The sequence below is a fragment of the Podarcis muralis genome, chromosome 12 (assembly GCF_964188315.1).
Source record: "Podarcis muralis chromosome 12, rPodMur119.hap1.1, whole genome shotgun sequence".
Taxonomy (NCBI): domain Eukaryota; kingdom Metazoa; phylum Chordata; class Lepidosauria; order Squamata; family Lacertidae; genus Podarcis; species Podarcis muralis.
Window position 1 is genome coordinate 32,705,573 of NC_135666.1, and position 25,016 is coordinate 32,730,588.

The following is a 25,016-nucleotide window of genomic DNA, read 5'->3' on the forward strand; positions in this document are numbered from 1 at the left end:
GAATGAGGGATTCCAAAGTTTTCAATAGTATTTATAAGCATCAGATATATTGTGCATTCTTGTATAAATTTGAATATATACCCTGCAAAGAAAGTTCAAACTATGCATCCTTCTTGCAAAGTGTACCAGTGGAGGTACAATGGATGTTTGAATTGAGATAATCACTCTGGCATCAATCTTACTTATCTGCTTGTGGACCAATTCAGCAACAACTCTCTATACTTTGAATGTAAATTTTCATCAGCCACATATTTATTTATTTACTTATTCATTCATATATTTATTTTTTAAAAGGTTAATTTTAAAACTCAGTAGGCTCATAGGACTTATAGTATTGCATGTTAGAAGGACACCTGTTACGAAGCTTTTAAAAATCACATCTTGGATGACACAGGAAAAGCAATTGCAGTGCAACTCTGACATCTAGTGCCAGGGAAAGAGAACACAAATTACAAAGGCTGAGCACACTCCAAAAAGTACCGTAGTTCTTTTATAGTTAGGGGGAAAGGCATGGTGTCGTTTTTTTACCAAACCAATTCATCTTGGCTTTGAGTCCTGGAAGACCTGCTCCCTGCCTTGCAGACATTTTCCCACCTGGCCTGGGAGGGTAGGGCCCTGAAGGACTCCAGCTACAAAAGCTGAACAGATCCTTGGGCTCAAGTATTTGTTTAGAGAGTTTTGTTGGGCAGAGAATTGTTGCTGTTATTGATATTATTTTTGCACCTTTATTTTAGATCTTATGATTAATGTGGATATTGTTCAGTTTGGTTGTGGATTTTTTGATGTTTTATTTATTGTTCATGACTACTTTTGTTATGGTGGAATAAAGTATGTTTTCATGTTGTAAGCTGCCTTAAGCATGGCTTGAACCAGTGGTCCCCCCCTTTTTTCAGGGGGTACTCAAGAGTACGCAGTACCAGCACCTCTTTTTGTTGTTCTTAAAGTGTGGCACTTATTGCAACAACTTCATGGTGGCAGCAGTGATGGGTTGCCAAAAGTGAGAGCTTGTCCCCTTTCTCATCACTGATGCTCCTGTGTCAGTTTACCAACGCAGAGAATGCAACAGTGTTGTGAGGGCTGGCTGAATGGCCGTTTGAGGAGGAAGAGGACCAGCAGAGATGTGGGGAGGATAATTTTTCACTCAAGGCTCAGGCGACTTCAGTGGCAAAGTAGTGCCTTTAACCAGCCTTGGCTGGTGCGTCAGCTGCCAAGCTAGCAGTTCAAAAGCACGCTAGTGCAAGTAGATAAATAGGTACCACTGCAGCAGGAAGGTAAACGGTGTTTCTGTGCGCTCCGGTTTCTGTCACGCTGTCCCGTTGTGGCAAAAGCGGTTTAGTCATTCTGGCCACATGACCCAGAAAGCTGTCTGTGGACAAACGCCAGCTCTCTCGGCCTGAAAACGAGCGCAGTTGCACCAGGCGTAAGGGACCTTTTCCCCTAATGAAATGAAGCTGGCACCATCTGTAATGCGTTTTGTACACCAACTTGGATATTTCAACAAGCGTTATTAAACTGATTTAGTTTTTTCATAACCTTCTTGTCACATGACCCATTCTGCACTTGTTTGTTTCATGTCTCCTGTGCTGTTTTATTCGTTACATTGCTTTGGTTTTAACTGAGATTTTGTATCTCATGTTGATATATTTTTATATGTGTTTTCAAGGGAGGAAACACATATAAGGAGGAGGATTCAGAGTTCTGAAAAATGGCCTGAGTAAGGTGAACTGGGTAGAAATCATCTGGCTATATAGTATGTATCTTTCTTTTAAAAAGTATGCATAGTTCAAAAATTGTGAACAGGGACAAAGGAGAGCCATTTCTGAATAAGTGACCTGTCACTGATGTGGAGAAGGGCACGTAATAAATTAACAATGGTAATAACAAGGAGAAGGAAGAGGCACACTAAGAAAATGATTGGTGTACATCTGAGGTCTCCAGCCTTTTTGCTCCAGGGGCACTTGGGAAATCTAAGAAGCTGTCAGGGGCACCACAAAATACCCATTTCACAGAAGAAAGATTGGGAGAGGTTCTGAGTGGCACTAAAGAAATAACCTCTGGAAGAAGCAAGTAAAACAGGGGTCAGCAAACTTTTTCAGCAGGGGGCCGGTCCACTGTCCCTGACCTTGTGGGGGCCCAGAGTATATTTGAGGGGGGATGAACGAATTCCTATGCCCCACAAATAACCCAGAGATGCATTTTAAATAAACCCAGAAATGCATTTTACATTCTACTCATGTAAAAACATGCTGATTCCCGGACCATCCATGGGCCAGATTTAGAAGGCGATTGGGCCGGATCTGGCCCCCGGGCCTTAGTTTGCCCAACCATGAAGTAAAACATGACCAGAAAGTAGGCAATGTCCCCCTGCCAAACACAAACACAAAGTTAAAAAATTAAAAATCAGGAGGGGGAGCTTTAGGCAGATGCCACGGGGTTGTTTTGAAGACAGAGTGGTGCCCATCAGCAAAACATTAGGGGTTCATACCCCCCCCTCCAGCTGTACTTCATGTTGAGAACTGAGAGTCATATTGTTATAACAATGACAATAAAAAAGAAAAAATATGGAAGTAAATTGGGCCACATATAAGGATTTAGTAAAGGAGAAAGAGGACAAATTGGTATTAAAAAACTACGAGGAAATAAAACAACACCTAACCATCAATTACATGAAGTGTTTAGGGCAGACAAGAAGAAAGACTTCTCTAAAGAACTCTCATTATTAGATAAAGTGTTGTTACAAAATAAGGTTAAAATAATCTCTAAAACCTATGATACATTATTGGAGTGGGAAGTCAAAGACGAACAAGTCAAAAATGTAATGATCAGCGGGGCTATAGATATAGGAAAATCTATTAATTTAACATCATGGGAGGAATTATGGGGAAAGAATTGGAAATTCATGGCTTGTAAGGCATTAAAGGAAAACCTAATCAATATGTTTTATAGATGGTATTTAGCACCAGGCAAAATAGCAAAAATGTATAAAACAAAAACAGGCCTGTGCTGGAGATGCAATAAAATGGAAGGGACACTCATACATATTTGGTAGACCTGTGACAAAATCAAATGCTCCTGGGATATAGTTTACGAAGAATTAAAGAAAATGTTTAAACAAAGTTTTGTAAAGAGAACAGAAGCTTTCCTGTTAGGGATAACAGACACAGATATCACAAAAGAAAATCAAAAATTATTCCTATATGCCACAGGGGCTGCTAGAATACTAATTGCCAGAAATGGAAAAAGGAAATTATGCAAACAAAAAAGGAATGGCAAGACAAATTATTAGATTATATTGAACTGGCCAGATTGACGGAAGCAATTAGGGAACAGCCCAAACAAAAGTTCCAGAAAGAATGAGGGAAATGTAGAGAATATTTTAAAAGCAGTGCCCCCAAATAAATACCTGGTCTTGTTTCTGCAGGAAGATTGATGGTTCTTAGGTTACAATTTGGAAAAATCATGAAAATAATTCAAAAAAGAGACAGTTTAGAAGGAGAAAGTAGAAAACCGTCTACACGATGAAAGAAGTCGAAAAAGAAGAATTTGGAATCAAATTTTTCTTTTCTTTTTTGTTTTACTGTTTGGTTCTGTTTTACTGTCTTGTTTGTTTTGCTTTGGGGGTCAAGGGTAGTGGTTTGTTCAGTTTTTGTTGTTGGAGTAATTGATTTATGTTCTAAATAATTTCAATAAAATTAATTTTTAAAAAGGGGAGAAGAGAACTGAGAATCATAGCATTACAAAAATGAGAAGAGACCCATGTGGCCCTTCAGATCAACTCTGACCATGCTGGTGGGGGCAAATTGGAGTTGAACAACATCTGCAGGGCTGCAAGTTCCCACCACTGGAATTCATGAAAATTATAGCTCAAAATTAAATGAGCGCAACAGGTTCCCCATACCTGATCTACACAGACTTCTCAACAGAAGTCTTGCCATTCCTAACTGTAGGGCTGCCATACGTCCAGATTTTCCTGGACATTAGAGGGATTCCAAAGGCAGAATTGATGTCCAGGGGGAATTTCTGAAAGGCGGCGCTTTGTCCTGGATCTTAGGCAAATCAACAACAACAAAAAGTGTTTCTGTAAAAAGAAAAGCTCACCAACCTTTGGGTTTTCCTTAAAAAGTGCAAAAAAACTGGGGTCTTCCTTTAAAAATAACACTCAACAACTTTCAGGGTGTCCTGGTTTTAACTTTTTGAAATATGGCAACTCTACCTAACTGGGTATGCTAGGAACTGAATCTGACACCTTTCCCATGCAAAACATGTGCTCTACCTTTGGGCTGCAGCCCTTGGTATAAGGCAATCTAACTAAAGAATAAGTATATTTCATAATGCTGAAGATATCAAAAGGGAACTGCACACTTTGTTCAATGAAATTGGAAGGCATCAAATACTTCTTGGGTTAGTATAAAAGAAATTAATTATTAAGTTATTGTGAATTTTGTTTTCTAATGACTTTTACAAATAACACATTAAAGAAAACAACTTTTGATAGTTGCATTATGTAAATATGATCTAGTTAATTAATCCATGTAATTGCATTGTATCTTAATTGTTTTGTTCAGCATCCTAATTGTAGTACTAAGGGTGGCATAGAAATGCAATTATAATAATTATTATTACTATTATTAGTCAATTTTGCAGCTGCTCTGCAGACAAATCTCCCATTTATACCAATAAGAGCTATGCCTGCAGAGAAGCTGCAAAAGCATGAACTAAATAAGGGAAATAATAAGAAAGTGAATGAAAAATAAGATAGGATAATTATTTCACAATAGCATCATTTTTCTTCAAGGCATTTAAAAATATTTCCTTTCATGTATTTATATAGTTTTTCCAGACTAAAAAAGCTGTTAATTCAGTAAGAGAGCTGCACTTCTTAATGGATTATATAGAAATTATGGCATGCCAACTTTTTTGAGGGGGTGTCCTTAATTTATATAGCCAGTGGTTCCAAAGCTAAGCATGGCCATCACTTTAAAGTAGTATTTTTAAAAGAAAAATTGAGAGGGGCTAAAAGAAGCTTCAGAGGCCAAGGTAAGAGATCCAGGAAGCAATCCAGAAAGACATTAGTCACATGACTGGCTTTTGCATTCTTCCTTTTTCCTATTAAAGAGAATCCCCACAGGGAATGATTGACACCAGAACCATGGCATGGGGGAGGCAGGTTTTAACCTTTTTCTACAGTCCTAATCCCTATCCAGATTGGGCAATTCTTCATGAGTGTTTGCATCTAGAAGAAAACTCCCAAATCCAGACACAATTTCAGCTTCCAAAGCAGTTCACAACAATAAAATTCTGTTTCAGAAAGAGTGATGAAACCCAACCCACAACAACACTTGTCAGTTAGGCATGGACTGCTGCTATACAAAGCATCCTATTATTTGTTTTAATGCTCTACAGAAGAGGGAGGGAGTAGGACTCTCATTTTTATAGCCATGCTATCATGTGTTATTTTCAGATTTCCAGGATAAAAGGAATACCAGGTCCCTTTAAAAGTTCTCAGAGGTGCCACTAAGGGTTTCGGCCTAAACAACCAAACAAAAAAAGCAATCATATGCTGGGTTTACACCAACTGACACAAGAGAAATGATATGATGGGTTGCGGTTCATTCATCCTTTGATTTATCTTTTTGGTGGCTCTTACACTCTCCAGTCCAAGCAACACTAAGAGTGGGATTGTAGTCATCCCTCCCTGGATCCATTCTTCCAAGGAAACGGTGCCATCATGGTCATAGTCAATTTCTTCCATCATCTCATGAAGAATCTGTTAGAATAAAGGAAGGAAATCAAATATTAAAGAAAATGACATGCATGAAAGCTGAGAACCACTTACTATACATGGAAATAGAAAGTGACATAAAGCTAAAACATTTTTTCTCACTTGAGACAATTTTACATTGGAATATGGAACAGTATAGCTTTTTAACCTATATTTGCTTTGTTTTGTTAGTCCATTTTCAAAAACAATGTTAGCGTCTTTTTCATCTCCCAGTAGTGCTTCCTTCAATTCTATCGCTGAAATTCTGACGAGCAAAGAGGGAAGTTTCAAAAAAGCACTTAGAAAAACAGACTGCTGTCTTATTTGTTTATATTAGTAAATTTACTTCTAATTTACTTATAATCGTAAAAAAAAAAAGGGAAAGGGGAGATAAAACCTCAATACATTTAAGGTGTGCTTTTGTGAAAATTCTTGCCTGCTGTCATCTGAGAGCACCAGATCTCTACAAAATGATCAGTCTGGTCTGACTGGTGGATCCAAGGGCATGGTCCCTTTCCATCAGGCTGCATCTAAAGGAGAGGTGGTCTCAACTCCATTAGCTCAGCTGAACCCAGTTGCCAGTGGACTCTTCCCTACAGCTATGACCATTGCACTCCATCACTATGTAATAGAACAAAGGAACTCAAATCTAAATATAATTATTTTCCTCTTCCCTTTTGATGCACAGTTCTTCACAGTTTCACTATCAAATGTATAAAAAGGGTTTAGTGTAATGATTTGTTGGGTCTCTGGACCGTAATAAAGATTGATGATAAAAAGGGTGTAGTTAGGGAAACAGACTGGAAAGCATACAAAAATATACCTGTACTTAATCCTCTCTGCCACACTTAATGAGTCACTTGCTGTACTTATTCCCTGAGCGGGCCTTGCAAGGATTTTGTTTTCTCCCTAGGCAGTCGTTCCATCAAGAGATTCTAAAACTTAAGTGCAACGGAAGGCACTCGTCAAGTTCAGAGATAAAGGGTTTGTGTGTTTAAAAAATACCTTGCATCTTATTTTAAGAGCTCAAATGGGGTAAACCTTTGTCCGTGACCCAAGAATGTTATCACGAGTATACAAAAAGTTACCCCCATTTTAATATGACAGCAGCAGGCAGAAGCTGCTGCTTTGACCACTCAGGACCATTTTCCAGTCATAAATGATGCCGAATTAAGTTCCTGTTACTTTGCTGTCTGTGGCAACATTAAGCCAAAAGGTTTAACTTCAAGCCACTCTGCTGCAACAGTAAAGCAGCTGGAGAAGGAGAGGTAAGCAGAGGTCAGAGAAAGGACTGCGAGCAGAGGGGTGTCCTATTTGCCATTCTTTGGTCCTCATGGGAAACTCATAAAACTAACTGTGATGCATTCTAGAGTGGCTAAATGAGAAACAGCTGTGGGCAACCTGAGGCAGCTCCATCTCCCTTGGTGGCTACCCATAAAAGCAAGCCTTGACAAGGTTGATGTCAGCAGGTTCCAGGAAACCTTGTGAGATGGGTGGTTGGGTGGAGTCATGGTAAGAGTCAAGAGAATGAGTGGCATTGAGTGGAGAAGTGTGTTGTGATGACACTAATAACAGCATACATTAGCAATTAATGACTTTTTTAAAATAACAATTTATTATAAATATTATGTAATATGTCCGTTGCTGTTTTAGTTTTATGTACATATTTTTTATATAACAAGTGCTATGGGCAATGATCTAAATAAGCAAGCAAACAAAACGTTAACCTTAAATCAAATTATTCAAAACAGTCCTTAGATACTTTCATTATTAATTAAATCATTGACCTGAAGAAATGCTTACTGGACTGAGTTCAGTGACATCCCATTCAAGATATTCTGCAACGTGCATCATCTGAGCGATAATGTTTTCCAGTTCCTAGGCATGAAAGCAAGATACATGATCCTTGTTAAACATACTTACAAAAATGCTTGTTAATTTATGAACATTTCTCCTTGAATTTAATGAAGTTAACTGAATTCTTTTAACACAAACTAAACAGGTATTTTAAAATTTAATTGACAATGTTTTTTGGGTGTTGTTTTTTTTGGTAAAACAAGTATTAAACATTAATTCATCTTGTTGAAATAACATAATAACATTTTGGAATTTTTGTACTGGAACATGACTGAAAGCAGAAAGGGACTACAGAATCAAGCAGGGTTGGCAAGTATTGATGGTACCACACAGAAAGATCCATTTCTTGTTTAAAAGCCAGTTCCACAGATCTAAGCATATATGGGGTGAGGTAATCCTTCAAGTAAACTAGTTTCAAGCTGTTGAGAGCTTTATATACCAACAGTAACATCATGTACTGTTGCTCTCAGGAAAAACTGTGCAAATAAACATGGCTGTCTCTGTGGAGTCATGGAGGCAAATAATTATTTCTTTCTGCACAACTACATACAGCTTAAGTGCTTCATTCCAAGCTGCCACTTGAAAACTTTTTTTTTTAAAAAAAAATATGTTTATTTTCTTGCCTTGCTTATACAAATCCCTGTTTCATTTACATGGATTTCTTACATTGGCTTAAATCTAAAAGGTATTGTTCAGTAAGTGGAAAGAACTTCCTCACAAAGCAGTGGTTTTGTGAGATCACTTTGGTGATTTGTTCAGTGAGACTTAGTTCCTACTGACATCAGTTATGACTCAACAAGTGCAAACAGCTTAGTCGGGAACAGCTTAGTCAGGATCAAACTCTACAGCTGCAATTTTGATGAAACTATCTGTTGCATATTTAACACAAATACCTGCAAATTCTTACAAATTTTCTGTTTCTGTCAATTACAACATTAACAAATGCTGCTATGAATTAATAAAATTACCGAGCTATCCAGGAAACCATTCCCATCTGTGTCATACAAGCGAAACATAACTAAGGAGAAAGAAAATATTAAAACCATTATGTAAGAAAGCAATGAGCTCATATTTTTAATTTACGTCATCAATAGACCAGAACCCTACTCAGAATTAAGCTATACTAAAACCAATGGTAGAATTTACCATCCTCCCACATACTGCCACCATTTGCAGAAACATTTGGTGAAGGGAGATGTAGTCTAACACATCTGAATGACCACAGTTTCCACAGCCTTGACTTAAGGTTTCACCCGAATCAACCTACCATCTTTTTCTGAATGAGGGCAACCACATATATTTTAACTCCGTTTTGAGCAATATTTAAATATTAAATATTTTAAAAGCAAGAATCTGTAATGAAACAGCAAATGCCCAACCTGGGAAATATTCACTAGAAGTGTCAATTCCCTTCCCCACCCTATACCCTCCCCTTGAAAAAACAGATTAGATCAATCATTGCAATCACCTATCATGTGCACGTTGGAGACTTGTACACATTTTACTTCCCCTCATAGCTTATTTCTTTTTTTAAAAAAAATAATCATATTTTTGTACAGAAAATGAATTTATATGCATCACATGTGAACTGGGTAATTTACAGGTATAGCCAATATCCAAGTTTCATGTAGAGTCATCACATGACTTCATAGGCCAGTTGCATCTGAGAGTGCTTAGCACACACATTCTTTGAGTTCCATAAATCTATAACCAGGGGACAGCCTGGGGTCCATGTGTGCAGAAGGAAAGCAGTTTCTGTGAACCAGTCTTAGGCCCGGTTTGCATTCTATGATAAAAGCCTTGTAAAGTAAAGTAAAGTAAAATAAAATAAACCTTGGCTTAACATGCACAGGTGCTTTGCTTCTCTCCCACTCCTACTGGGCCACACAGGCAGCCACAAACAAACAAGTCAGAAGTAGCATAAGGCAAAAACAAACCTTGGCTTGCCACTCATGTTATATTTGGAGAGAAGCAAACCAGGAGCCTAGGTTGGGACAACACCACAAGCCAAACTTTCGTTTGTTCTTCCCCTGCATGGCACAGCTAATGTGTCAGGTGGGAGAATGCAAGCACTCATGCACATTAAACCATGGTTTATTTTAAACTGTAGTCTAACAGGGCATGCAAACCAGGCCTTAGAAATCCATCCATCCATCTCCCATTCATGTACATGCACACTACGCATTTTAATAAAATATAACAGAAAGGTTCACACTAAGAACACAATACAGTTGGATCCATATGAATGAAATAGTTGGCATGATCTTCAGAAAATAAACTGCTTCACATGACATCCTTAGGCAAGTTATGTACTTTACAAACAGGACAAGAGTGTGTGTGTGTGGGGGGGGGGGATCTTATCTCTCAGCTTGCAGTGAACCTGAATCTCCAGCAGATAGAGCCTACCGTCTACAATTTCACAGCAAATGTTATTAACAACCCATACCGCAATCAAGTGCATCAAAGACCAGAAAACATTCAAGATCTTGAGGTTTTAATGAAAGGAGAGCAATTCAGTCAATATTACACACTTTTAACTCTTAATGATTTTTAAAGGAGGAGAAGGTCGGGACCCCAAAGGGCTTAACTAGATAGACTGAACGTTTTGGTCCACAGATTTGCATAATGGGTTTATTTTGCGGGTACGGCAACCTCTCTCTTTGAGTTGCTTTCTGCATTTAAATGACATCATGAGCTCAGCCGTACTTGCAGTCTAATGGAACAAAGATCCATCTTTGGGTTCCAACTGAGTTTGGATCATTTGCATTCTACAGGTAGCAAATCTGTAAAACATCATCTGGAAAACAAACTGCTTCAACAACCATAGATAATGGGTGATATCCAACAAGTTGTAATCAGAGGAGATTCATTGAAACCAATGGATTTAAGTCAACTGTAAATGGGTCTACTATGAATATGACCTGCATCGGATGTCGCCCAGGTGCTAATGGTCAGGCCCTTGCCTCTCAGAGCTTTTCTACAAAATGAGCTGAAATCAGTTTTATTAATCCAACATCTTTTAAGTATGTTAATTGTCAAAATCTGAACAATCAGCTGATGCAGGGTTTGTGAAAATGTATCATGTCATTTTCATGTTAAGTTGATCACATTGATGAGTATGGGCCAGGATAAAATATTGATGTTACATTTTTTTATAAAGTGGGAAATTTGTGACATTCTGGCATTTGAATTTTCATAATTGATTGAATTCAATTAACTTTTACTCAGAGTAGACCCACTGAAATGGGTCCAACGGGTGTACTCTGAGTAAAACATCTCTATTTACAAATGATGATCCAAATAAATAGGTACTTGAGTTTATAAAACCTAAGACAGAAAGATGAAAGCAAAGCTTCAGAAAATCAATTTATATACAGTGGTACCTCGGGTTAAGTACTTAATCCGCTCCGGAGGTCCGTACATAACCTGAAACTGTTCTTAACCTAAAGCACCACTTTAGCTAATGGGGCCTCCCGCTGCTGCCGCACCGCCAGAGCACGATTTCTGTTCTCATCCTGAAGCAAAGTTCTTAACCTTAAGCACTATTTCTGGGGTGGCAGAGTCTGTAACCTGAAGCGTATGTAACCTGAAGCGTGTGTAACCTGAGGTACCACTGTAGTCACATTATAGATATCTTCATATATGGGTCAACAAGCCTTGAATGGAGATTGTAACAAATTGTCATAAACATCTTTTACACCTCAAATTTGCAACAATTAGATACAACTGCCATTGGTTAACTGAGTTTAAAACACACACACAAAACCAGCGTGGATATACTTTACATACATTCTAGTTTGTCTTCAGGTCTTCCTCTTTCAAGAAGGGAAAGATAACAAACAATATCTTTCAACTGGATAACTTCTGGTATGTGCAAAGTGGAGGGCGGTGGGCGAGATGGTGTCATGCTTTTAGTAATTCGCAAACCTGAAATAATATTCACATTTTTTATTTTAAGAAAATGCTTACCAATAAAACAGAACTTTTAAAAAATGACTTCCCACATTTGATTTCCTGCCCAGAAAAACTTATTTCTCCCTGTAGCATCTGTGAAACCTGTCACCATTTTTTGTACCAATGATGGGCAAAACCTAGAATGGAGAACCACAGCCTCCTTTGGGCAGATCCTGTCTCTGGAGGGCCCCTGTCTAGCCTCCTTCACCCCCCCCCCCCGCTACCCAAGTGAGCTTCCAGGGAGTGGTAGATTAGCATTTCCATTAGGAGGGAGGAAAACAGCAACAGAGGAATCTTTTCAGTAGCTGCTTTTCTTTCTTGTTAGAGACTGAGAAAGTGGCAGAAGAGTGGAGGTAAGTTGGAGAACAAGAGAATAAAGTTCAGCTAGGATAATAAAAAGGGAGTACAGCGAATGCGGTATTCTATGTTCTGCTATTCCCACCAGTTTTTCAGATACAAGTGTGAGGAAGAGAATAGCAGCTCTCCCAAACACCAAAGATGCCTGAACTCCTTAGCCTGGTGGAAAGCATCAGTTGAAAGCACCCTGCTGTTAAACACCTAAGAAGGGACAGGTACAGTTCTGGAAGGCAGGGTTAAGTGCAAGTGTAGATGGATGGAGAGGAGAGTCAGAAAGACCCCAGTCCATTGATACAATGATAAACAGTCATTACTTCTCCCAAAGAATCCTGGGAACGCTGAGAGCTGTTAGAAGGCTGGTTTCCCCATTATAAAAACTGCAAACTAGAGCTTTTAACCATGCTCATAAGCATCTCTCTCTCTCTCTCTCTCTCTCTCTCTCTCTCTCTCTCTCTCTCTTTCTCTCTCTCTCTCTCTCTGTTTGACACACACACAGAGAGAGAGAGAGAGAAAAAAAACTTTTGTTTAACACCCAGCTTAATGAGGAATTTCAACAAATCAAAAGGTTTCTCACTTCTTTTGTTAGGTGTCCAAATGTTTTTAATTAACAGTACTATGCTACTGGTTCTTTGCTCCGCAGGTTAACTGATAATATTTGCACCTTCATGTAAACTTACCTGCCGTTATTTTTTAAAACAGCATAGTATAACTTGAATGTGCAACTTTTGTCTTTGAAGGCAATTTGGACACAAAAAGCCCTCTTAGAACACACCATTTATTTGCTTAGTGCAAGGAACAAATCCTAGTACATATTAATTAACAGCAATCCCCTGAACAGCACATTATCCAAACAAAAACAAGACAATTAAAGTCCTTGTACAAGCCACGGCAGTAATACAAATACAATCTGGACCCAGTAATTTCAATGGGCATTGAGTGCTGGAAGGGGAAAAAAAACCCCTAAATAAGAACTAAGCTGTATACTGAAGCACCCCAGTCCTTGTGCTTCAATAGAAAATGCAGAGGCCTACTATCCATGTAACTTTCAGTACTTAATGAATATTGTTGTGAGTTTGTGTGGGGCCAGATTCGCCTAAATTCCTGGGTACCAGATTCATCCCATAATGCGCTGCTCTGGTTCGCCAGAAGCAGCTTATTCATGCTGGCCACATGACCCGGAAGCTGTATGCCGGCTCCCTCAGCCAATAAAGTGAGATGAGCGCCGCAACCCCAGAGTTGGCTGCAACTGGACCTAATCGTCAGGGGTCCCTTTACCTTTTTAACCTGGATGTAGTAAACATCTAATCAAGTTCTGATTAAACCTTGCTAAACACAGAACCCCCTCCAGATTTAGTTATGCTAACAAGCCAAGTCAACTTGTCAGTGCCAGCTGGATAGCCCATTAGCTGGAAAGGCCAGTGGTGGCCCATCAAGGAAACCATTAGAGGGCAAGAGTGCCAGGCAAGGGGGAGTGGGGCCCATTCTTTCCTGTGTGCTAGTGGGCAGATGCAAAGCACAGGTTTAGCATTTCAACTTTGAACTATGTAGGCTGTGGGGAGGCCCCTAGTGTTGGTTAGCAGGTAGGAAGAGGAGGTGGAGGGGGCAGAACTCCATGTGAACTGGGGAAGACAGACTGGAACAAAGAGACACAGAGGATGGCTTTTCACTGTCCTTTGAATCCAATGCTGCCCTTAGGTGGGAAGCCAGACCCTCATAGGATGTGAATGCTCTGCAATCCCGCCATCTAGGGTCAGATTTTGTCTAAATAAAACCCATATGTCATAAAGACATCACAGTCTCCGCTGTGCCCCATTGTCCCCAAAGGGAACACAGACCCTGGTAAGCATGCCTGCAGCCTCTGGAATCTCACAACGCTCATGGAGATTGGGGCAGATTGTAAAAATATTAAGAGAGTAGGTGAATAAAACACTGGGAAGCACCTAAGAAGCTTGGACCTAAGGTTGTCCACTGAGCATCTCGGGGGTCGAACTACATGTCCTGGTTCCGCTGAAAGCATTGCTTTGAGAAGAGTGGTTTGGATTGGAAAATCAGCTGGGGGTATTAGCCATTCCCCTGTCAAATTGTTGCCCGAACAATGCTCCTACAACATTTCAAACATGTATTTGTTAAAGACTACATTCAGTATGGCTAACTCCAGCAAAGCTCCTGGCGTGACCCTTTATCCCTCTCTGCCCAAATTGAAGTTGTGACTGCTGTTTTTCTCCCTCTCCCACTAGCTGAAGGCTGAGTCATCCCTAAAAGATGAGTCACTAAGGAGTATTAAAGCCTTTTCATTAAATCCTCGATCAGGTGGCACGTTAACCAAAACTATAGCGATAGGTCCAGTGATAACAATAACAAAGACAGCCAAGCACCACATTTTATCTATTTATTTATTTGTTTACTTACCTCCTGGAAGGAGCGGGGGCTTATTCTTTACCATAGGACTACTATAAGGGATTTTGCTGCCAAATGAGGTAAATAGGTGCTCACAAAATTCTTCTGGGAGGTCAGCCTCCAGGAAAGTCTTCATAAATAACTTGAATCCTTCTAAGTCAATTGTCTGTAGAAGAAGACAGGGAATTATCTATACCTGAGTATTTTAGGATGAAACGTAATGTTTTGTTTTGAAAGGTGGCACATAAATTTCTAAAAAATATATAACGATCATTGCAGGCACAAGGCCTCTATCACACATGGGATGTGCACACATATGACCATTTTTCAACTGACACTGAATTCAATCAATCAATCAATCAATCAATCAATCTTTATTATGGTCCAGAGACCCAACAAATCATTACAAATCAATACACAATTCATACAGCCTACCTCCAGGTTAAGCAAGCATTTTGTTTAGAATATAGGGCTCATTTGTTCTTGCAACCACCGATAAAAACTTTGCCACTGCTAATGTTCTAGCATTTGTCTGGTCTTCCAGTAGGAACCTGACATAGTGAGCCTCTGATTTTCCCGGGAAAGGTACCAGCAAGGGTAGTATCAGTTCAGCCCTGGCTTGCTCATATTTTGCACAATGCAACAAAATATGTTTTATGGAATCGATGTCTTCAGGACACACAAGCAAAGTCTGTCCTGGTAGGGAACTCCTCTCAACCTGCCAGACACTGAATTCTATATTTCTTTTATACTTATTGACCCAGTTTGTCTGTCACAGCAAACCAGACAATGATTCACAGTGAACACACCTATCTGAGCTGTCTGTTTCCTCCACATACTAGTGAGGACAAGACAAACCATGATCCCTGGCCTTAGTGTTATGTCTAAACCAGAGATAATACTTGTTTCACTCCAGCACACTGCAATGCAGGAATCACAACTAAAGCATCCATGACAGATGGTCATATGTTTAAAAACTTCCAATGAAGGAGAGTCCACAACCTCCCAAGGGAGTCTGTTCCACTATCAAACAGCTCTTACTGAAAGAAAGTTCTTCCTGATGTTTAATCAGAATCTCCTTTCTTGCAACTAGAATCCATTGGTTTGAGTCCTGCTATCTGGAGCAGGAGAAAACAAGCTTGCTCCATTTCCCATGTGACAGCCCTTTAGATACTTGAAGACTATCAGCACATCTCCTCTCAGTCTCCTCTTTTCCAGGCTAAACATACCCAGCTCTCTCAACTGTTCCTCCTAAGGCTTGGTTTCCAGACCCTTGATCATCTTGGTTGCCTTTCCCTGCACATGTTCCAGCTCATCAATATCCTTCTTAAATTGTGGTGCCCAGAACTGGAAACCGTATTCCACGTGTGGTCTGAGCAAGGCAGAATAGAATGGTATCATTACTTCCCTTGCTCTGGACACCATACTTTGGCTGATGCAGCCTAGGATAGCATTAGCTTTTTTTGCTATTGCAAATGGTAAAAGGTAAAGTACCCCTGGACGGTTAAGTCCAGTCAAAGGCAACTACGGGGTTGCGGCGCTCATCTCGCTTTCAGGCCAAGGGACCTGGCATTTGTCCACAGACAGCTTTCTGGGTCATGTTGCCAGCATGACTAAACCGCTTCTGGTGCAAAGGAACACCATGACAGAAACCAGAGTGCATGCAAACACTGTTTACCTTCCCGCCAAAGTGGTACCTATTTATCTATTTGCACTGGCGTGCTTTCAAACTGCTAGGTTGGCAGGAGCTGGGACAGAGCAACAGGAGCTCACCTCGTTGTGTGGATTTGAACTGCCAACCTTCTGATCGGCAAGCCCAAGAGTCTCAGTGGTTTAGACCACAGCACCACCTGCATCACTGTTGACTCACACAACCCAATGACAAGCACTGGACACACACACCCCACCCCTCCAGCAATAGTCAAACTCTTAACTGTCTATGGTTCAACCCTGTTGATGCTGATTTTTGTGGGTGTAGCAGGAGGAGGGAGGGAAACTTATTAAGTACTGATGCTAAAGGTGCAGCACTTCTCCATCACACAAATTTCATCCTTGGTCTTCTAAACAACAATATTAGAAAATAGCAATCTGTTTTACATACTTTTAGATTAAGACTGCAAGTTCTTCCAGTCCGGTAAGGAGCAACTTCTTATTTGTATGAAGCCAAAGAATGCAGTACACAACACCAGAATACAAAGCTAATGAAATAGCAGACTCTGCATCTGTGATGTCTTGGAAGAAATATCCTGAGAGCAGTTTTAATGGGAGAGGTAAGCTTATTCATTTTTACAGCTGGTGGTCAAGAATAGTCATCCACTTCATTATGTCCCTGCATCACCAAGTTTGTGGGAACCATGTGAGGTAAGAATTATTAGTCCGCACTGTCCTCTAAACACATCCACACACTCCTGCTCTGTGTGTCATGGCAAACACACTAAAAATAAATTGCAATATCTATATGCAAACAGCTACAAATAATGGAATACCTCTTTTCCCTAATTGCAAGGGAAAGCAAGCAAGATGCCTTTGCCCTACATAGTCCGACAAAAGCACAGCCACCCTAATCATAAATGAAAGCAGTATGAGAAGAGAGGGGTGGTGAATCATAGTGAAATCATTTACGACACCCATAACAAAAAACCATGTCTGGCAGAATATTATTAAGCATGTCAATAAGAGTGATACATGCACAATGACTTTCAGGCTGCACAATATATTTTGTTGAAGCATCCTTATAAAGTTCCTTTAAGCATGCACCTACTCTGTCCAAGAGGCTGATGACTAGTAGGTATACAAATACAAAGGACATAGTTCCTCATTCTCGGGGTGTACAATGTGAAAGTAGCCAAAGGAGGTTCAAAAACATGCAAGACAGTATACAAAGAAATATATTTCTATTGCTCTAACTTAGTCTATTCTTTCCCACACTCTTAGGTGGAATCTACACACATATAAAAAACGCTGTGAAAATGCTTTTTTGGGAAAAAAAAGTTTCAAAAAATACATTGAATTTTGCATAGCTCACTGTCGCCATCTAGTGTCACATTTGTATATTTCACTTTACAACACATTTGAAAAGTTTTATTTGCAGCTGTGTAACTTCGAAAGCACGTCAAAGTGCAAGTAGATAAATAGGTACCGCTCCGCTGGGAAGGTAAACGGTGTTTCCGTGTGCTGCTCTGGTTTCACCAGAAGTGGCTTAGTCATGCTGGCCACATGACCTGGAAGCTGTACACCAGCTCCCTCAGCCAATAAAGCGAGATGAGCACCGCAACCCCAGAGTCAGGCACGACTGGACCTAATACAGGACTGGACCTAATACCTTGAAGCCATTCTACAACCAATGAGGTTGATTTGGATTCTCAACCAATCTACTTAAATTGGCTCTCCCCCAACCTCTTCTGAGGCACAATTCAGCATTCACACTCTATTGACTGGACCTAATGGTCAGGGGTCCCTTTACCTTTTTAAACTGAGTCCTTACTCCTCAAAATGGGACCACAAAATAGGAGCCAATCTATCTCACTATCAAGAGACCTTTCTAAGTTAAGGGGTCATTATGAACAAGGGTGTTCACAGGTGACAGGGTAGAAGAACATCTCATTCTACAGATAAGGACTTTGACAAAAGCAAGTCAGACACACCAGCTTAAAGCCACAGTTTTACAAAATATGGACCAAGACAATGAATCACTAGTCTCTAGTTCCAACAATATCTATAAGACCCAGTGTCATGAATTAAGCTTCTCCCGCTATTCTGTGACTGGAGTTTATAAGGATAATTAGGCAACTAGATAATGCATTTCATGTGAATTCTGAAAATCTGATTTTTCATATACATAATGCTCTATCCATCTCTTTTGGAAAATAAATAACATACAGTCCAGTCCTGATCTCCACGAGTATTCCAATGTGCACAGAATGCTATTATAAGTAGGTTTACTTACTCCATATAATACTGGAGCTGTTCTGTACATACCACAAGGATGCAATCTTAACAGGAAAGTTCATGTATACGACAGCACAATGGAGACCCTGCCTTTGCAGGGTCCAACAAAACATGTGTGTCTTCACCTTTCACACAAAACAGCGGCAATAAAGTCTATTCATGAGTTTCCCAGCAAACAATGGTGCGGGTGGGGGTGGGGTGGAACAGTCTGAAAGTGAAGTAACCATGAAGTCAATATTCTACATTTTCTGTAACTGTATTATTTTTGCAGAGGTGCATGCAACTAGAAAAAAGTATCAAGAGTTCTGCAAAGCTCCAAAAATCAGTAACATGCCAGATACATTATAAACAAACAAAAAACCACCAACGGTGCTTACTTGTTTAAGAATATCTTGCTTCTGGGGTGCATGAAAGAAAAGAAAAATATATAAATAATAGTAATACAGTCCAGCAATTCTGAATTTCTGTTCTTAAAAAAACAGCTGAAAGTCTTTTTACAACTATGAAGATCAGAAAGTAATAATGTGGTAAGTGATAATAAGTCTCTTTATATGTCGTTAGTAATAAGCACAAAGAAATTGCTCTAGCACAAACTAATGAATGGTATAAACTTTGGATATCCCCTTTTTTGGCCATGTAGCAATGTCACTTCATTTGCATATGAATTAGCACACCAGGAAGGCACACGTTACCATGTCTGGTGTGGGTCTGGAAAATCGCTAATGTTGCAGGAGTACGATTGAAGGGTCCAGCTGAAACAAGACCCCAAATGGGTAAGTTCTGATTGCTTGTTTCCACCATTTTTAATGTAGGTGTGCAAGGAACTGCTATATTTGTACTGAGTGTTCCCAGTGACCAGGCTCCCTTTAATGATCTAATTACACCCAACTCTGCCCAATTTGACAAAGGTGAATCTCTCTCTATGGTTCTAAATGGGATTCAGCAGCATCTCACACTCATCATCGCAACCATCCAATGATTTCATTCCCATTTTACAGGTAAGGAATTGAATGAAATATTGCACACATGACCACAATCAGGATATGGCTCAAAACTGCCACACAGCCACATTTAGGTTCTGTATGCAAGGCACCACCTGCCTATAAGTTATATGCATGTGGGCTCACTGCATGGTCTTGCCAAAATCATGGGCACAGAATCCACATAGGTTTATTCAGTTCACAAAGCAAAAATCATGCATGGAGGGTGGAGACCAGCAGCAAACCCCCCCCCTGCAGCTCTTTGCACAGGGCTGTTGATTTGCCAGAGTCCAGCTTTAGATCAACTGGAGCACAAAGTGTCAGGCAACTTTAGAAATTGAAAAGAGAGCAGAGAAAGTAATCCTGCAGAATGCAAAACATTAATTTCAATCAACTAGTGCAAATATCTAAAAGTTAGAAAAGACAGACAAAGTTACCCCTTCAGGATTGTACTTTGCTAGGACACCATCACCATGGAATTCTTCCAAAACATCCTTAATTTTCTTTGTAGAATCTGCAAAAACAATGACGGATGACATCAATTTATTCATCTTGTACAAAACAAGGAATACAAAGTACAGTATATTTAAATCAGTCATCCACCCCAAAACCAAAGCCTGTTTTCAACAAATGTTCAAAATTTCAATCCTCCAAATGAACAGAAGGAAAACCAACAGAATGGCAGAAGATTTGTTGTTGTTGTTTAGTCGTTTAGTCGTGTCCGACTCTTCGTGACCCCATGGACCAGAGCACGCCAGGCACTCCTGTCTTCCACTGCCTCCCGCAGTTTGGTCAGACTCATGTTTGTAGCTTCGAAGACACTATCCAACCATCTCGTCCTCTGTCGTCCCCTTCTCCTTGTGCCCTCCATCTTTCCCAACATCAGGGTCTTTTCCAGGGCAGCAGATTAGATAAACATTAATGAATAACAACACTTGCATAGGCTGAATTATAAACATTAATGCTTATCGCAGCAGTTATTTAAAGGTTACTTATTGCTGCCTAAATCATACTACTACAATACTATCCACAATATAGAGTGAGTACCAACAGAATGATACCCAAGGATTCCCAGACAATATTGAAGCAAAATCCTTTTACGGGAAGTCCTAGAGAAAAAAATAGGTTTTTCCAAGAACAGCCAGAAAAAAAATAGCAGTGCTCTGTCCCATCCTTCATCAGAGATGTCTGGTAGAAAAGCAAGGACAGGAGGCATGGGGATCACAAGGAGCCTAACATTATGACCCTATAGGAAACGTTTAAGATTTCAGAACCACAAATGAGGAATAGCAAACTTAGAAGAACAAGAGGTCAACGAGTTTATAATCTAAAAAGAAGAGCAATATATAATTACTAATAGGTGGTGGAAAATGTAAACTGGAACCTAAAATTCGTGAGTTACATGAAAATGTAAACTGGATCACAGAAGTCTTGAGTAGAATTGTTTGGAACAGATTTTGTAAATATTTGGTGACAATGCCCTAGAATCATAATACTGTACTAGAAAACGGATATTTTCGTGACTTACAATATTTCTCAGTTATCTGCTTCATAGTGTTCTTGTGTTTATACTTGTACACAAATTGCAACAGCTGGTGTTTTAATTATTAGTTTCAATGCTTAGTTCTTTAGACGTGTTTGCATTTTATACTCCAAGGCTAGTGGCTGATGCAAATGGCAGCCATAGCAAAAGCAGTTCAGCCAGAGACTGTGGCGCTGGGGGAGAAAAGGGGGTGAACATTTTCTCTCTGTTCCATGGTCTCAATGAAAGTTGCACACGCAAAGTGCTGCTACTTGCCACGTTAGGGGAAACTTGCGCACAGAATGCAGGTCAAAGTGTCAAAGTAGGGGTTTTTGTGTGTCTTACATGTGTGAAAGAAATTTATCAGGGTCAGCCTTCTCCAGCCTGCTATCCTCCAGATGTTATAGATTACAACTCCCATTAGCCTCAACCAGCACGGCTGTTGTTATAGTCCACCAAGTTGGGGAAGGATCATTTAAACTAAAAATGAACTCCATTCTTGATTCAGTATATGGAACCATGAAGTCTCATAACCTAAATAAACATTCACTATCAATGGTACCTTACAAATCTAGAACTGGTTTGTAAAACATGGACACCGTAAGTCTGCATGATGCATTGGAATTTAAATAAATTATGCTATCTAGTTTTCAAATGCAGTGGATGTCCAGAAGGACGCAAATGTACAATTGTGTATACACAATGCCTGATTTTACCTTCCTTGCACTTCATAGGATGCTGCTTCCAAGGACTTCACAACTTTTGGGGGACATAGCAGCCAATACCAGAAGGCACCTAATATTACAAATTGCTTTGCATTCTGTTGATGTGAACATCACAAATTTACTGAGTGGCAGTAGAAGTTTCAGAAAATCAGGGATTGCAACAATTTAAGTATCAATTACAGTGGTACCTCAGGTTAGGAGGTCCATTCTTAACCCGACACTGTTCTTAACCTGAGGTACCACGTTAGCTAATGGGGCATCCCGCTTTTGCCATGCGATTTCTGTTCTCATCCTGAAGCAAAGTTCTTAACCCGAGATACTATTTCTGGGTTAGCGGAGTCTGTAACCTGAAGCTTTTAATTTACTCCCTATATCCTGTTTCCAAACCTATGGGGTTTTGTGAGGGCATAACGTTTGTTTTTATTTTTTTGACAGGTTTGCAATCTAATTTTCCAATATTATTTTCAAAGTGATTTATGCTGCAATCCTAACCTCCCCCGCCCCCACCATGCCCTTTATCTGGGAGTAAGCTTCATTGAATTCAAGGGGACTTACTTCTGAGTAGACACAGTTGGGATTGTGCTGTGATGTATGTGCTGGTACTTTCTGGATGTACAGAAAAAGCAAGTACCCATCAAAATATGCCCCCACCCCAGTGCACAAAAGGCAACAAGTTCTCTTTAAGAGCAAAGAGTTGCCACTGCTATGGCTTCAATTTATTGAATTAAGAATCTGAATTCTAATCCCACCCACAGCAAGTGGAACTCTAAAATACCGAAGGAAATGGAGAAATAAGAATTCTTCCAGTTAATGGCTGTATTTACAAGCAACCCCCTCACTTAATTAACAAGAATGGGGATGGAGAGGTTAGCAAACAATTGCAAAATGAACCTCAAACCTTCCTAATACAAGACATAAAAAATGAAAGTTTTTTCCTCTGCTGTAAACTAGACTGTCTATTGCATTTTCTGAAAGCAGAGTTTTTATTATGTACTTTCATTTATGTGTATGCCTTGCGAAAATGTCTACACAGCAAACTGGATAGATGCAAGGTATAAAAAGTGCTAACCCAAAGTGAGAGGATGTGGGCTGATTTATATCAGTTGCATCTCAGAAATGTCTTATATTATACAAAAAGAGTTAACAGGCTGCTTGCAATAAACAAACAGCGCTGGCTTCATATATCTTTCCTTGTTTCCGAGGGTAATTAATATGCTGCAACCACAATGGTTAGATCAGAATGAAGTGTGATGTCAAATTTGTTAGGAGAAAGGGAGAAAAATAGCTTCAAAATTTTCCAGTGAGAAAGAGCTAAAAGGTTTTGCATATACTGTACCTAGAATATGTCATTCAGTCACTTTAATAGCAGTTTCTTTTCAATTTACATTAGCTGTGCTTGAATTGAATTTCAAGGCTGGATCAAATTTTGCCCAGTGTTCTGAACAAAATGTCAAAGAGCCAACTTTATCCTAGCCAAACCAAATTTTAGAAACAGAACACTTTTTTAAAAAAAGAAAAAGAAAGCTATCAAGACGATTCTGGGATTCCAGGTTGTGCCCCAAAATTGGTTTCCTTGAAATGAAGAGGACAGGTTTATGGCATTTCTATGATGTAAGGTTTTATTTACATATGCATGGAGGCTGAACATAAGATAGAAATTTGCAACATTAAAACCCCAGCAGATCCTGTTCTCCCATTAGGTTTCTAGGCAGCTACAGTACCAGTGCCGTAGCACTGAATTGTCACAAAGAACAATCTTCTTTATTTTCCCCCCAAGACTGCCATTCTCTTCCCATTCTCTCTCTCTCTCTCTCTCTCTCTCTCTCTCTCTCTCTCTCTCTCTCTCTCTCTAACATCCACACCCACACCAATGATATGACCTCTAGCCACAGGTTTCTAACCAGTGGACTTGCAGGACTCTATTTTCAGCAATCTCTCTCTCAACAAAGAGAAAATCTACTCCAGATTTTCTTTCCTTCTGCTTCAGATTAAGCTGCAAAGCCTCTGGATACATAGTCATCTAGCCTCCGGGCATACTTACTTGCCAGAGTACAAAATATCCTGGCCCCTAGAATGGTAGCTGGTGGTTTTATTGAAAACTTTAAACAGGCAGCAGAGGGATCGTAGAAAATTTAAGATTTCTTTTTATCTTGCCTTGGAAAAGCACAAAGGTATGAATGCATGAGCTACTCTATATATCATTTTCAGACTGAGCACATAGCCTCTTGAGCTCAAGGAAGGTCAATCATCACCGGATCAGGGCCACTTGCAGTGAACCAACAACCTAACTGAAATGTAGGCACGGAAAACAGATCTGGGCCTCTATCATCAGTTTTCAGAGGCCTTTCATTAACTGATACCGAGTTTTGGAAGAGTTCCCAGAAATGGGAACCTTTATGCATTCAAGAGTCTATTGTCAAGGCAGAATACACACACACACACACACACACACACACAGTTGTACCTTGGAAGTTGAACGGAATCAGTTCCGGAAGTCCGTTCAACTTCCAAAATGTTCAGAAACCAAAGTGTGGCTTCTGATTGGCTGCAGGAAGTTCCTGCAGCCAATCAGAAGCCGCAGAAGCCCCGTCGGGTGTTTGGCTTTCAAAAATAGTTTGCAAACCGGAATACTCACTTCTGGGTTTGTGGCATTCGGGAGCCAAAACATTCGAGAACTAAGCTGTTTGAAAACCAAGTACAAACAGACACACACACAACTGAATAATTTCTCTTTTTCTCTCTATATATACGTATGTTTACTTACAAAAAAATTGTTATGTCAGCAAATTGCATTTGGACACTTTTATGTCTTACCTTTTCATATAGCTGAAAATTTTATACAAATACACAGAAATATAAAAGTTTTTAAAAAATTGAGTACTTACATTCTGCATACTTCTGAAGCTGAGAGAATTCCGAAGGACTGAGGTTAGCCCATTTCTCCGTGTTCATCATAATGATGGCAAAGTGCAGTTTACATACCAGTCTTGTTGTCTGCTTCAAGTGGAGGTAATCAAAAGACCCCCCCAGCAGTTTTTACAGTTTAGTTTCTCAAATTATCAGATATCCAGGAAGAAGAAAATCAATCTGCGCTAACTTCTAGATGGTGCCAATTTTCTGAAGCTTCTGGCACTGATGGTATATGAAAACACTGTTAAAAGAAAAGTAAAAGCCACGATTAGAAGATGCAGAAATGTGCATGTGCTGCTTTTGATGATATATGCTAAAATATTCCTAAACATTCCACGAGTATGGCAAATCATTTTTGTCTGGCACAACCACCAACAGCTTTAGACATGGGAAATTGCCAGACCTTATGCAGTTAGTTGCCCTCCAAAGTTTTATGCTTTATTAGGTACACTTTTTAGTTACACTTTTCAGAAGTCAACACTGCTGAAGATCAGGGCTGGAATTTTGACCCTAATATCATGACTGTCAAGCAGGTTTCACACACTGCATGAGAAGGAACTAGGATCTCTGGACAGCAGTAAGACTGGACCCTACTATATACTCAT

At 39.7% G+C, this 25,016-nt stretch overlaps 1 protein-coding gene across 6 annotated transcripts in view; it reads right to left on the bottom strand.

Annotated features, from left to right (window-relative positions):
• Positions 1-25,016, bottom strand: part of DGKB (diacylglycerol kinase beta) — a 251,336-nt gene that overhangs the window by 177,670 nt on the left and 48,650 nt on the right. For all 6 annotated transcript variants that reach the window (XM_077936981.1, XM_028750678.2, XM_028750679.2 and 3 more), the window contains 8 exons: positions 24,387-24,652; positions 19,692-19,768; positions 18,652-18,672; positions 14,339-14,492; positions 11,408-11,545; positions 8,587-8,636; positions 7,565-7,639; positions 5,648-5,767 (listed from right to left, as the gene is read on the bottom strand). In XM_077936981.1, the coding sequence (XP_077793107.1) occupies positions 5,648-5,767; positions 7,565-7,639; positions 8,587-8,636; positions 11,408-11,545; positions 14,339-14,492; positions 18,652-18,672; positions 19,692-19,768; positions 24,387-24,456 (705 nt within the window). In that variant the 5' untranslated portion in view covers positions 24,457-24,652. The remainder of the gene's footprint in view (positions 1-5,647; positions 5,768-7,564; positions 7,640-8,586; positions 8,637-11,407; positions 11,546-14,338; positions 14,493-18,651; positions 18,673-19,691; positions 19,769-24,386; positions 24,653-25,016) is intronic.